The 14,368-nt window shown below is 40.7% G+C and overlaps 4 protein-coding genes and 1 pseudogene across 5 annotated transcripts; 3 read left to right on the top strand and 2 right to left on the bottom strand.

The window, feature by feature from the left end:
- Positions 1-334: 334 nt before the first annotated feature.
- Positions 335-1,949, top strand: LOC104824359 (40S ribosomal protein S26-1). Its single transcript, XM_010556407.1, has 5 exons — positions 335-421; positions 524-616; positions 726-810; positions 963-1,096; positions 1,697-1,949. The coding sequence occupies exons 1-5, from the start codon at positions 419-421 to the stop codon at positions 1,769-1,771; spliced, it is 390 nt and encodes a 129-aa protein (XP_010554709.1). The 5' UTR covers positions 335-418; the 3' UTR covers positions 1,772-1,949.
- A 2,096-nt stretch (positions 1,950-4,045) lies between these two features.
- LOC104824358 (potassium transporter 2-like) lies at positions 4,046-8,330 on the top strand. 2 transcript variants are annotated; one of them, XM_010556406.2, is made up of 10 exons: positions 4,046-4,220; positions 4,958-5,059; positions 5,210-5,444; positions 5,547-5,792; positions 5,883-5,936; positions 6,022-6,282; positions 6,359-6,411; positions 6,511-6,628; positions 6,714-6,968; positions 7,073-8,330. In XM_010556406.2, exons 2-10 carry the CDS (start codon positions 5,024-5,026, stop codon positions 8,182-8,184), a joined length of 2,370 nt encoding a protein of 789 aa, XP_010554708.1. In that variant the 5' UTR covers positions 4,046-4,220; positions 4,958-5,023; the 3' UTR covers positions 8,185-8,330. The 2 variants fall into 2 exon arrangements, with proteins under 2 accessions (XP_010554708.1, XP_010554707.1); XM_010556405.2 differs by lacking the exon at positions 4,046-4,220 and adding an exon at positions 4,420-4,659.
- Positions 8,331-8,622: 292 nt separating this feature from the next.
- Positions 8,623-9,587, top strand: LOC104824356. Its single transcript, XM_010556404.2, has 3 exons — positions 8,623-8,961; positions 9,147-9,210; positions 9,292-9,587. Exons 1-3 carry the CDS (start codon positions 8,671-8,673, stop codon positions 9,468-9,470), a joined length of 534 nt encoding a protein of 177 aa, XP_010554706.1. The 5' UTR covers positions 8,623-8,670; the 3' UTR covers positions 9,471-9,587.
- Positions 9,588-10,687: 1,100 nt separating this feature from the next.
- On the bottom strand, positions 10,688-11,500 carry LOC104824595 (mitogen-activated protein kinase kinase kinase YODA-like). Its single transcript, XM_010556691.1, has one exon. It carries the CDS (start codon positions 11,498-11,500, stop codon positions 10,688-10,690), a length of 813 nt encoding a protein of 270 aa, XP_010554993.1.
- Positions 11,501-11,872: 372 nt separating this feature from the next.
- LOC104824355 lies at positions 11,873-13,680 on the bottom strand (annotated as a pseudogene).
- Between the last annotated feature and the right edge of the window lie 688 nt (positions 13,681-14,368).

Genomic DNA, 14,368 nt, shown 5'->3' with positions numbered 1-14,368 from the left:
GAAATAATTTTTTTTCCATGTAGATAGATAAACTATTTAAAAAAATATATGTAGATATACGATTTTAAATAAATATCACCAAAATTTTTTGAATGGTAATTCAAATATTGATACTTTGAAATTACATATATTTCAATTGTATTGTTAGTTAAATATATTTTTTTTAAATATTTTTGCATATAAAAAAGTTCAATAGTTATAATATTTATATGAGGGGATAAAGCCCAACAAGGCCCAACAACGCCCTAATTTCAGTCAGAAACTTAATTTGAAAATTGATTTAAGAAAAAAAAGAGGGGATAAAGCCCAACAAGGCCCACAACTCGTTGAACCTTATTTATAATCCCACCACTCTCTCACCATTGTCTTTTCCCTACGCTGAAAACCCTACTTCGCAAAAGTCAAGCCGGAACCAACCATGGTGAGTGGTTCGCCTCCAAATTCCATAGATAGCTCCCTCCTTTTGGTCGCATCCGATGCTCTTACGCTATGATTCTGTCCTTTGTCCGATTCGTATTTGTAGACCTTCAAGCGCAGGAACGGTGGCAGGAACAAGCACAACAGGGGCCATGTCAATTTTATCCGGTGCTCCAACTGTGGCAAGTGCTGCCCTAAGGTACGACCTCCTCTCACTCGTTTCCTTTGAATTGGATCTGTCATGGTAATGTGATGTTTCGGACATTTCGATCTGATGTTGTTGCTTTCAATGTGAACACTATTGGTAGGACAAGGCTGTTAAGAGGTTTATCGTGAGGAACATTGTCGAGCAGGCGGCTATTAGGGATGTTCAGGAAGCCAGCGTCTATGATGGTATGTTCTTTCCATAGTTTTCCTATAAATGTTCAATGTACATTACTGTTGATTCTGTAAATTTGTGGGTACTGCTCTCCCGGGATTTTGAATAATGTGTTGGAAACATTGGTAATGTGTTTTGATGTTTTGTCCGGTTTTTGAATTCGTAGGCTACACTCTGCCCAAGCTGTATGCCAAGATGCAATACTGTATATCCTGTGCAATCCACTCTCACGTTGTGAGGGTCAGATCCCGCACCAACCGCAGGGTTCGTACCCCACCGCAGCGCTTCGCCAGACGCAGGGTAATCTCTCTATCCGTTTTTTGGGTTTTTGGAATCATTCGTAAAGTTCTATGATTGTTATGTCACCATACATGAGTAAAAGAATGTCTTTTAGGCTTTGTGTTTGTCTAGAGATGTGATGCTCTGACTCGATTCTGATACAAAGTTCTTCGTACAATCAGTGTTATTTGATTTTTATGCCACCGCAAAGAGCTTTCATGTCTAGAGATGCGATCCAACTTGATTCTGATATAAAGTTCCCAGCTTTGTCTACAATAATGTTAGGTTGTATGAAGTTGTCCTGAACTTCGAATTCCTTTGGATTTCCATGTTTGAGAATGATGTCTGGGTCTTGCTCATGCTGGATTGTGTTCTGGTTGTGCATTTTGCCGTTTATGCCGAGTTTGCTCGTATTATTCCCGATTCAACCGTTAAACTTTTGGGTTGTGGGTCATGTTTCGAAGTTCTCCCTTCGGTTCCCGGCTACTGCACACCTCGTTTGTTTGGTTTCTCGGCTTAGCCCTCGATTAGCAGCATCTCTTTGTGTAGAAGAGTTGTATGGTCTTGTGTGGTTTACGAAAAGTAGTTGAATGGTTTGTGGACATGATGATGTTGTTGCAGGAGGACATGCCGAAGCCAGGGCAACCAGGACAGGCGCCGCGTGTCCCCGGCGCTGGAGCTGCTCCTCGTACCTGAAGTTCTCAAAATCCTTCCCCCAATCCACAGTCTCTTTTCCATTCTGTCTGAAACCTCAGGATGCTTTTATAATTCGAGAATTTTTGCTATCCGGAACTTGAATGCTTTGAGATTTTTTATTAGTTGATTTTGAGACAGATTTTTCCTTGGGTATATATGAGTCATCGTGTTTTATTCACTTAATCTAGATAACACAATGCATATTATCTAAATTATATAATTTATTAACTAAATCCCCCAAATGAATCTCCTGCAATTGTTTGTCGTCTGAATTATGAATACATCCGAATGCAAGAAGAAATACAAATATGATCCCCAAACCATAAACTATAAAGAATCTCGTCGGTCTATTCAATTTTTTTTTTTTTGAATTGTATGTATTCCAAAAGAATTAAGGGTTCTTTACATCTGACGGCGAATCGTAACATGCGAAAAAGTGATTGATTGAAAAATTAGGTCTAATCACATGAAGGAAGCGACAACAAAAAAAAAACTACGACAAACTATTTATATATTTCTTTTCCATTAATAGTCCACTACTCTTGTATGACAAAAAAGTATTTTTAAAATAAAATTATTTTAAAGATTTAAATATGTTGATTTTCTAGTTTGAAATTAAAAACAAATTTAGATGGAATTAATTTTAAAGCAGCTTACTTTGACTAATTTATCTTTTTGTTTCGTAGATGGAAATCGGATATCTGCGTATGCATCACTCAAGCAATCATACATGCGTGTGTATATATACATTCAATATACTACCTTATTTTTATTTTTGTTAAAAGATAATCCAAGATGGAATTAGAATTCGAATTTCAAGAGAATTCGGATTGCGAGAGCATTAGATCACGAAGTATTTCGATACATTTAAAAGTATTTTTCCACCTTATTGCCAATCATATTTGGACCATTTCCTTATTTCATTAAGATTATATATATATAAAATCAAGAATAAATCATGATTAATGATAATATAAGATTGGCCTTTGGTAAGATAATATTTTAATATGTGGTCCTTGCCTTATATAACGGCGAAGCAGCAAAACTAAAGAAAGTTTCTGATTTTGATTGTAAAATAATGAAAAAAAAACACAAAAACATTCCTCCAGTTATGATGCTCACGAGTTGCAATTATTCTTAGTTATATTATATTTAAAAGATACTAAGTGTTCACGGGAAACACACATAATCATATGACAAGATACATATATCCAAATTGATATGTTTTCTATTTGAAGAGGGAAGAAACAAATAATAACGTATACATCAAATATATTATTATTATTATGAAAAAAAGAGAGGAAGTTCTTGGGGAAATATTACTCAAATAACCCACTTGGGTCGCAGCAATTTCAGTGTAAAAAAAAATTTTCAATTTTAACCCACTTTTCGGTTGGAAAAGTCCGAAATACCCTTTTCGTTTTATTTTTTGCGACATTATTACTACTAACATATAACTGATATACCACTAAAATAAGACAGATGATTTTTTTGCCACCTTTTTTAGAATCAATTGTAACTATATTTAGAATTAATTACGAAGTCGTAATAACGAAGTTGTTTTCGAACGGATAAAAATCGGGTATTCATTAAGGGTAATTTCGTCTTTTCACACGAAAAAAAAGTGTTATGTTTTTTCCGGTGTACACGTGAAATAGGTGCGACCGAAGTCGGTGATTTGAGTAAAATTCCCAGTTCTTGGATCTACCATATTTCGTTCGTTAACTTCAGCAATGATTCACGCCAAACGGCCCAACTTTCTGTTGATAAAAATAATTATAATATTTTTTAATGATAATAACTATTTCCGCATTAAATGACTATCTGTAACGATATATCTGATTTATGAAAAATCATGGTGCGTAAATATGTAAAATAAAACTCGTAGAGTTTGAATTTATTGATCCATTTTGCTTACAACTAAAGGTTCATCGTCATCATCATCCATACACTCATATAATGATGTGACATCTCCTTCATCACCTTACAACTACTAAGAAGTAAAGTGGCCGAGAAAGTTAGATCTCCCGTCTTTTCATTTTAAAATTTAAAGAAAGAAAAGTTTAAATTTTCGACAACCATTAAGGAGCAATAAATATCCGAAGAAATTTACAATTGGAGATAATAAAATAAGTTAGAAATTTAGGATTGGAATATATAAAATTAAACAAATAATAATTATCTAATAATTTTAGAAGGAAAATTACTGAATCTACCAAAAATTAAAATCCATGTATTTACACGAGTTTAAATGCCTAAAACATTGAAACTAATTAGCACCGACTTTTTTGACAAAGCTAATCAAGATTCAAGAACATCTGCTTTCACGAGAACCTACACATACATGTTCCACACATGACAATTCATGAACATTAACAAAGAAAATTAGAATTCATCCGAGCTTGCCTTAATGGGCTGAGCAGGTGCATCAATGGCGGAAATCATGGTGGTAAGCAGAAACCTTATTTTTTTAAATGTAACTGTCGGGATATCACGTGTTTCTGTCTCTTCACCTGCAGATTTTTCTCGCCACGTTTCCACCTTTTTTTTCCCCGAGAAAATACAACTCTCAGTGTTCTTTAGCATGTGGCCGTAATGTGTTCTGATCTTCGCCCACTCTGCCCTCTCCCTGATCTTTATTCTCCTCTTATTTCAACGACGATCAGATAAACTCCTTTGTCTTCTTTCTACAAAAAAAAAACATTTTTAAAATTGCGTCGCACGGAAACCGAATTAAAAATCCCGTGGAAAATACAATGGAGGAGTTAGAACATGGGCTAAGCTAATAAATGACGAACTCTTCGTTTATGGCTTAGTTACTCTGCCACACTTCGAAAGGCCATTGCTTTTGTGGGAGTTTTCACGTTGATCTCTTGCAGATACAAATGGTGGGTGCCCTCTGGTTACTCATGAAATTAGGGATTTAGGGTTTTCAATTTTTGGTTTTCATTCGAGTTTTTTGTAAGAATACGATGATAGAGAGTCAGATGGGATGTGGGTGAATGTGGCCTGATTGTTGTTGTCTTCCCCTCTTTATGGCAAGAAAGTTTGGTGTTTCGTAGTTATGGTTCTTTGGAGGTTTCAGTCTTGTGGAAAAGGCTCTTCATTTTCAGGAAAAAATTGCCAAAAAAGTTTCAATTTTTATGGCTGAGATTCAGATATATCACTTGCTTTTGGTTGGTGCAGGTTTTAGTGTGTTAAGACTGAAGAAATTTATATGCATATTTCTGCGGAAACCGAAGCCTAGTGACCATGGATCTCAGCTTCAGAAAGTGCTTTGCTTCAAAGGTTTGTTATGAAACTCTGTAACTCTCAGATTTGTTGTTCTTTGATGAATCCTGCTGGTTCATGGAAAAGTGAGATTCTAGGGTTTGGATGAGGGTTCTACATGTCTCAGATTTGAACATTCTTGGTTTGAGTTGTGTGAAAATGGTGCAGAAGGAATCATGGAGGTCAGTTGTGCTTCTTGCTTATCAGAGTCTCGGCGTCGTCTATGGAGACTTGAGCATTTCTCCTCTTTACGTGTTTCGAAGCACTTTTGCCGAAGACATTCAACACTCGGAGACCAACGAAGAGATCTTCGGTGTTCTGTCTTTTGTCTTCTGGACTCTCACTTTGGTCCCCTTGATCAAATATGTCTTCATTGTTCTCAGAGCCGACGATAATGGCGAGGGTGAGTCCTCGAATTTCATAAGAATGTTCGGCGAGAGAGGTGACTTGAGATCGAAATCAATCTTTAGTTTCTCAACTGCATATGTTACGTTGATTCTTGCAGGAGGGACTTTTGCTTTGTACTCGCTTCTCTGCCGTCATGCCAAAGTTAGCCTTCTGCCAAACCGGCAGCTCGCTGATGAGGCACTCTCCACGTATAAACTGGAGCATCCGCCCGAGAAAAATCACGACTCGCGGTTGAAGAGATACCTTGAGAATCACAAGAGTTTGCACACTGCTTTACTGGTTCTGGTCCTTCTTGGCACTTGTATGGTCATCGGTGATGGAATTCTCACTCCAGCTATTTCTGGTATGAGCATTTTGTTTTATATGTTTGCTTAATTGCTGTTCAAGTTTCGATCTTTGGTTTTAGGTGAGAGATTTTATTTCCTTGTTGTAGTGTTTTCTGCTGTGTCGGGTCTTGAGCTATCGATGTCTAAAGAACACCATGAATGTAAGTAGAAGATCTTGTTATTGTACAGACAAGAATCAATGATCTGATAGATTTACACTGACGAATGCTGCCTCGACACTTGCAGATGCCGTGATTCCTATAACTTGTTTCATCTTAGTCTGCCTCTTTGCGCTCCAGCATTTTGGCACGCATCGCATTGGATTTGTCTTCGCCCCTGTCATCTTGACCTGGTTACTGTGTATAAGCGGTGTCGGTCTATACAATATTATAAAATGGAACCCATATGTATATAAAGCTCTCTCTCCTAAGTACATGTTCATGTTCTTGAGGAAGACAAGAATTAGTGGATGGATGTCCCTTGGTGGAATCTTGCTGTGCATAACTGGTGAGTTTCGGATAATGCCCTCTTCAGTCGAATCCTGTATCTCTTCGGATTTTAGTTCATGAGTTTGCTTGTTCAGGTTCCGAGGCAATGTTTGCTGATCTGGGTCACTTCTCTTATGCAGCAATTCAGGCACGTTTCTTGGACTTGATTTGGATGATCGTTCCCTCTTACATCATAGTTCTTGTTACGGTTTTGAAAGAATATTATTCTGTTATTTGTTCTTTGTAGATTGCCTTTACCTTCCTCGTTTACCCGGCTCTTATACTGGCATACATGGGGCAAGCGGCTTACCTTTCCCGGCATCATCATTCCGCCCATAAGATTGGGTTTTATGTCTCTGTTCCTCGTACGTTTTTCTTTTTCAAGAACTATAAAGTTATTCCGGTTAAAAATCTGAAATTTGAGTGTGAATTCTTGGATTGATGGAACAGCAAGTGTGAAGTGGCCAGTGCTCGTGATTGCGATTCTTGCGTCAGTCGTGGGAAGCCAAGCGATAATCACTGGGACTTTCTCCATTATTAACCAGAGCCAGTCTCTTGGCTGCTTCCCCAGAGTCAAGGTTATTCACACGTCCGCTAAGATCCATGGCCAGATTTACATCCCCGAGATCAACTGGATCCTCATGATTCTCTGCATCGCTGTTACTATCGGGTTCCGTAACGTTAAACACCTCGGAAACGCATCAGGTAAACCCCGTTTTAACATTTTCGGGCCCCTCATAATCGAAAAAGACGAAACTTTTGGAAAAGAGTTCTTGTTACTGATAGAATGCGTCGTTCTTTGAGTGTAGGGTTAGCTGTAATGGCGGTCATGCTGGTAACGACGTGCCTGATGTCCTTAGTCATCCTTATCTGCTGGCACAAGCCGCCGGTCCTAGCTCTCGGGTTCCTGCTCTTCTTCGGTTCGATAGAGCTCCTCTACTTCTCGGCCTCCCTCACCAAATTCCGGGAAGGAGCATGGCTCCCGATACTCTTAGCGCTTTTCCTCATGACCGTCATGTTCGTCTGGCACTACGCCACCGTCAAGAAGTACGAGTACGCCCTCCACAACAAAGTCTCGCTCGAGTGGCTCCTTGCGTTAGGCCCGAGTCTCGGGATTTCTCGGGTTCCCGGGATTGGCTTAGTCTTCAGCGACCTAACCTCGGGAATCCCTGTGAACTTCTCACGGTTCGTCACCAACCTCCCAGCATTCCACCGTGTTCTGGTCTTTGTCTGCGTGAAGTCAGTCCCCGTCCCTTACGTTCCGCCGGCCGAGAGGTATCTAGTGGGACGGGTCGGTCCAGTGGACCACCGGTCTTACCGCTGCATCGTGCGGTATGGCTACCGAGATGTCCACCAAGACATCGACTCCTTCGAAGCGGAGCTCGTGAGCAGGCTGGCAGATTTCATACGCTACGACTGGCACAGAAGAAGAACGCACCAGGGTGGCGGAACCCACGAGCAGGATGACCCGTCCCGTTCAGTGCGGTCCAACGAATCTTCCAGCGAGTCAAGACTAGCAGTGATCGGGACATTGGCCTACGAGATAGAGGAGAGCCCGCAGCAGGAGAGCGTATCGGTCGGGTTCACGACCGTCGAGAGCATCAGCGACGTGATCGAGATGGGAAGGCAATCGCCCCCGCCATCGAATGCGGTGAAAAGGGTACAGTTTGCAGTGGAGGAGGAGGGAGAGGAGATGGAGCTGAGGGGGGAGATGGAGGAGCTGATGATGGCGAAGGAGGCGGGAACGGCGTTCATATTGGGACACTCGCACGTGAAAGCGAAGAAAGGTTCGTCGCTTCTGAAGAGACTGGCTGTGAACTTTGGATACAATTTCTTGAGGAGGAACTGCAGAGGTCCCGACGTTGCTCTTAAGGTCCCTCCCGTTTCTCTCTTGGAGGTCGGCATGGTTTACGTTGTCTGAAAATCTCTCTCCCTCCCTCTCTGTAAATCAGTTAGCTCTCGCGAGACATGTGAATCAATGCGTTGTAGTTTTGTTTTTTTTTTGGCTTTTGGGTCTTTAATGGCTTACGAATCTGAGATCAAAGATGCAGATTTTTCTTATGATCATCTCTCTCTGGGTTTGCTGCATTGATCTACAAAGTCAAGAGCTTTATGGCGACTCTGCACAAATTTCATTCATTTTGTTAAAGCCGAGATATAATTGCAGAATAAAAGACAAATTTACAACCAAAATTATAAACCCCAAAAAAATCAACAGCTCACCAAGCACCCACGTACTCATAATTCACAGCCAGATTCTCATGTGTGGCCCTCGGAACCAGTAGAAAAGAAACCACACAATCACACACACGCGCGCACAGAGACATACACACACGTGTGTATATATACACACACACCATATGAAGATTTCGGAGTCGTAAACTTGAAAATCAGAGGAAATCAAAACATGGGTCCGAGAGCTCTAACTCTGCAGCACAGCAGCAGCTTCTCTTCCCATGCCGGGTTCTGGCAAACGCCGTCGAGATCATGCCGGAGACCGAGATGGGCGGCGATTAAGGCGGCGAAGCGAGAAGAGGAGGAGGAGGAGGAGAGGAAGAAGAAGGGGAAAGCGACGTCGTTGTTCAGTAGCGTGACGGAGGCTTTGGATTTCTCGCAGGTGAGGTCGGAGAAAGACGCCGAGCTCCTCTACGAAGCCAGGGAAGCCACCCAGTCCGGCGGCCGCATGAACAGAGAACAGGTTTTCTTTCCTTTCCTTAATCTCTGTAATAAACCAAAATAAAATGGAATCGTATACCGATTAGATCGATCGAAACTTTGTTATGAACGAGAATTCGATCACAGGAATGGATTTCAAGGATAGATTGATTAGGTTTATACCCTTTTCTTGTTGGTAATTTATAATTTTCTTCAAATTTCTGTCAGTACGGGGCGTTGAGGAGAAAAATCGGAGGCACGTACAAGGATTTCTTCAAATCCTACGTTGAGGGTAAGCATATGATTTCTGTTTTTTTTTTTTTTTTTGTAATCAATTAATCATACGATTTCTTGGTCGTGTGTGCGAGAGCAGTGGATGGGCAGTACGTGGAGGAGGGATGGGTGGACAAAACATGCAAGATTTGCAAGAAAGACACAAAGGGAGATGCAAGGCAAGTCGACAAGCTGGGTAGATATGTTCATGTCTCTTGCCTCCAGAACCCCTCCAAATCTTCTGGAAACTTCTTCACCAGGCTTTTCTCCAGATCATGATCCCACAATCATATATATATATGTCATGGTTCATATATATGGATACAAGTTTTTGTAACTTTGCCACCCCAAGCATATATAGTAATATATACTTCCTTCTTATTAATAATGTTCTCATTTAATATTGTTCATAAACTTGGAAAACTATATCACAATGCATTTGATCTGTATAATACCATATTTCAAATTATATTTTAATCTGATATATATATATAAAAATAAAAAATAAAAAACTTGCAAGTGAACTAAGCATTTGTAATTAGTATCTGATACTGCAACATATATAAAGCGAGTTGTGATTTGGATGAATTCAATGTCTCGTGGAACTTAACTCTTCGCCAGATTATTCACAATCTCCGTCTCCGTCTTCTTCGCGCAATATAACAGATTCTTTGTATCTTCTCTTTTATTCTTATGCGAAGCTTGCGGCTCAAGTAACCAGATTTTAGTTTGTCGGATAATTGTGTCATGAAAATCAATTTTGTAACGTGTTGATTTAATTATTTTTAAAAATAGTTTGGATAAAAAAAAAATCATGGTTGTTATTAACACGTGCTTACTAAGTGAGTGGCGATGTGATTTGGAGTTGAAAAATCACTTCCCCAAGTTTATCTCAAACACAGCCTCTATCTTGTTTTATTGTTTTTTCCTCTCTCTTTTTTACGAATATATTTTCCAAAATATTTTATAAAAAAAAGTAAATACGATTCAAATGTTTTAAAAAGTTGGGAAAATACATCGTAATAATAAAATGCGACTTTCTGAAATTATTTTGCAAAACAAACTTTTGAAAATATCATCAGCGAAACCCTCGCAAAAGTTAACACGTGGCATTCACGTTTAATTTCTGTCATTGCAAATATGCATATTGGTTGCATTATAGTATACTCACGTACTCTCGTCAACCCTGGATTCTTTCTTCATCTTATTTTCTTCTTATATTTTTGGACGATGTTATTTAATTTAATAATAATCAGAAATACTCGTAACATAAACGAACAAACGCGCGCGCGAGAGAGAAATATCAATATCTGAACCAAACTGAATTCGTATTATTAACGCAAACGATTGGTCGTTTACAAAATAAACCCTAAAAAAAATATTCGATCGTAAACTGATCCGAATTCAAAAAGAACAAAAAAAGAACAAAGAATGAAACAAAATAAGGACTGAACTCCAATTTCGCCGATGGAACTTCTAGAATCTTCTACGGCCATCTATCGCGTGAGAAAGGCATGTCTCATGAGCCACTCGGCGCTCCACCGCTCGGCCGGATTCACCTTCATACATCTGCTGATGAAGTCCTTGGCGTCATCCGAAATGTCTTCAGGCACGGTCCGGAGGAAGCAGCTGGCCCCAAACATCTCGAGAACCACGCAGCCTAAAGACCATATGTCCAAAGCGGACAAGATCCGAGACCCAGGTCCTATCGACTCAGACGACATATACAGAAGCGTTCCAGGGCAGATCTTGTTGTCCGTCAAGAAACCGTCTTCGGCAGGCTCCTTGGCCGAACCGAAATCAGAAATCTTCAGCTCGCATATCTCTCCCACTGCTTTGGATGGAAACGCCAGAATGTTGGCGGGCTTCAGGTCGCAATGCACGTAGCCCTCTGCATGAAGAGCCATCAGTCCACGAAGAATCATGCGCGTGAAACACTTCACGTGTTTCTCACGCAATCTGCCGCCGTTCTCCTTGATGACGTCGGAGAGTGTCCCTTTGGACGCGTACTCGAGATAGATGCTGCATGCTTCGAGGCCGTCGACGGTCTCCGTGTAGACGAAAGGGGTTGCGGGCCTGACGATGTTTGGAACGTTGAAGTGGCATAAGATCCTTATTTCTCTGCGGATGCTCTCGGCTTTGCTCATCAGTGACGTCTTCTTCGCCAGGTATTGCTCGGTCTCGCTTGGAAAGACGGGGCTGAACTCCACCAGCGTCACATGGCCATATCCTCCTTGCCCCAGAAAACGGACCGGCCTCCCCTCGTTGTCCGACCAGTAAGACGTAGACGTAGCTCGAAACATCGCCATGCACTTGAGATTTGAGATTGTATTTTGTTTTGCGGTGAGGGGGAGGGGGGGGCTCGTGCTTATATAGGTTTTGTTTTTTTTTTTTGTATGAGCTTATGTAGGGGTTTACAATTACGTTTCTATCGATCAGGAAATCTTTCTTACAAATCTGATAGAGATTGAGGATTTGGTGATGCATTTCTCTTATGAAAAAAAAAAAAAGGATCAATCTTGAAACAAGATAACTCAATGTTTCCATCTGATAACTCAATGTCTCGTGGGATCTGCGATATGTCGTTTTGATTTCTCTTTTATACATCTGCGAAGTTTGCGGCTCAAGTAACCAGATCTTAGTTTAAGAAGTCGGGTAAGAATTTGTGTCAGGAAAAGGAATGCTGTGTTTGCTTATGAATAAGATATAAAAAAAAATAGAAGCAACCATACGACATCAAACCAATTACGTATGTAGATGTAACAGAAAATTACATGAATCTAATGCATCGTGTTTAAGGACTGACTTTTCTCCTTGCTTTGCTTCGAGATTTTCGAATGAGCCCAAACTTTCTCCGCTGCGCCAGAATCTGTTTCGCCTCCTCCATCTCTTTCTCGGCTCGTGTCGAATGCTTCATATCCTCCTTCAGTTCGTCCATCACTTGGCTCAGATTCACTATCCGTCTCGTGATTCGCGCTTCTTCGGGATCGAGATCTTCGTCTGTAACTTGCTTACGGCTTAGAAGATCGCGCATTGAGATGTTTGGCTTCAGAACTGGCTTCGGAAGATCCTCAAATGTCTCGGGTTTGCTCAGATGACCAAAGAAAGAGCGCCGGTTTTGATTGGAGGGATGAAAGTTTTCGGCTTTTCTCGAGTTCTTTACTCCAAAGCCTTTCGGGTTCTTCCAGGATTCTTTGTTCCACCTGCGGAAAGCGGCATCTGCTGCAAGTTGTTTCACATTAGCAACCTCTAACTGAGGATTGTGAGAGAGATCATCGCAATGTTCGCTGTTCATTTCCTTGATGTCTACTGAACGGACATGTTCTGGTGTTGCCTTGCACCTCAAGGCTTCTTGCTGCAGCTGCCACTTCGAATCATCCACCACTCTTTTTGGCGACCCGGACCCAAGTGCTTCTAGAACATCCAGAGTTTCCAGCTCTTTCACTATCAGATCCTTCTCGAGCCCAGCCGCCTGCTCTTCCATTCTCTTCATGTCGAATTATCCTACACAATTCTTGAACAATTACAAAAACATCGTGATCACAACCGCTCTCTTGTCCACGCAGAAAAAAATGAACTCAAATTAACATCAGTGTTTATCACGTTATGTTCGTCACTTCGTATGGTTCCCAAACTTCTTCAAGTTTCTGTACAGCATCTCTTGAATCGAAAGGGTTTTCCGTAGACTTTGATAACTTCCATAACCGGATTTTACGATTATTAGCCATCAATTACTAGTACACACAACTACATTACAGACCACGCGTCTCCATTGAATGTGCGATGGCGTGTTCATATGCGCTTCAAGATGGAACTATCCTGGTATTGAGTTTTACGACTGTTCCGAATGACATTTATGATGCAAATTCAAGAACACAGATAGCATTTTCCAAGGGACATGGATCAACACCGAGTTACACATTCTTGTTCACGTACAGGGTCATGACATGTCTCCCACTGTAATCATTTGACCGATAACACAGAGATGAATCATTTGATCGGACACTGAAACCCTAGAGACTGAGAAGAAGAAGAAAGAAACAAAAGAAACGCTTACGTAATGTTCTCCAAGCTTGAAAGGAACCCAAGACCCACGACCACAGAACCTGGTCACCGCCTCCTGAACCGACCCGAATGGCGGAGAAGTATGGATTTCAGCTCTCAATCTCACTCTCCTTATGCACGTACCGGGGGAGATACTAGCCGGGTCGACCCGGAACCCGAAATTATCCGACTCAGATCCGGTCCCCATCACCCGGATCCCGAGTGTACCCAGAATCGCCTCCGCCGTCGGATACTCCTCCGACATCGCCAACCCGAGAAATGCAGCAATGGCTTCTCGAATTCAAAGCGGAAGGGATTTAAAGAGAAACCCATTACAGTAATCATCCTAATTAATTACCACCAACAAAAAATCGGTTGCCCAACCATTTGTGTTTTCTCGTTTACGAGTCAGGTCTTGGAAGAGAGCCGCAGGGTAATGGGAGAGAGAGAGAGAGAGCAATATGCCTATGCCACGCGGCGAAGTTCGAGTGGATATTTGTGTAAAGGTTTAACTCTTACGTTGACTGTTTGACCGCATCGGAAAAGGGTTCATGTGAGAACGGGTGCATGGTATAGTTGACCGATTGCTGGTGTTGGGCCGTTGATTGAGGAGGCCCAGACAGATCATTGGAAATTGCTGTTTCCGTCTATCAAACGACGTTGTTTTGTAGGGTTTACTGTAATAAATTCCAAATCTCTTGAGCATTTTATTTCGTTTTAAGTACATGCATTATATAAATGCGACCGACATCTTCTCCGAGCGTACCATATCACAAGGCTTATCTCTATCTTTATAATTAATCTCAAAATAATTTCTCTCAAAGTGTTGTTAGGTACGGAGTCGCAGCAAATAATAGCATGGTTTTAACAAAATCATAATAATAATAATAATAATAATAATAGCATGCTATATCAAGGGGGAAAAGTTATCGATATAAAAATTTTATTAAAATTATATTTTACATTTAATATATTTGTGAAGTTATTATTATTTTATAAACTTATAAAATTTGGATTCGCGACATTCGGTTATTAATTTGGGATGTTTACGGACGTCTAAAATTTAGATGATCTGTGACTGGATTTTATATTCTAAAATTCGAATTAAAATTCTAAAGGATTTGGAGTCAAAT

The sequence above is a fragment of the Tarenaya hassleriana genome, unplaced genomic scaffold, assembly GCF_000463585.1.
Source record: "Tarenaya hassleriana unplaced genomic scaffold, ASM46358v1 Cleome4, whole genome shotgun sequence".
In the NCBI taxonomy this organism is placed as follows: domain Eukaryota; kingdom Viridiplantae; phylum Streptophyta; class Magnoliopsida; order Brassicales; family Cleomaceae; genus Tarenaya; species Tarenaya hassleriana.
The sequence above is the reverse complement of the archived record's forward strand: the minus strand, read 5'-3'. Positions and strand labels throughout refer to the sequence as shown.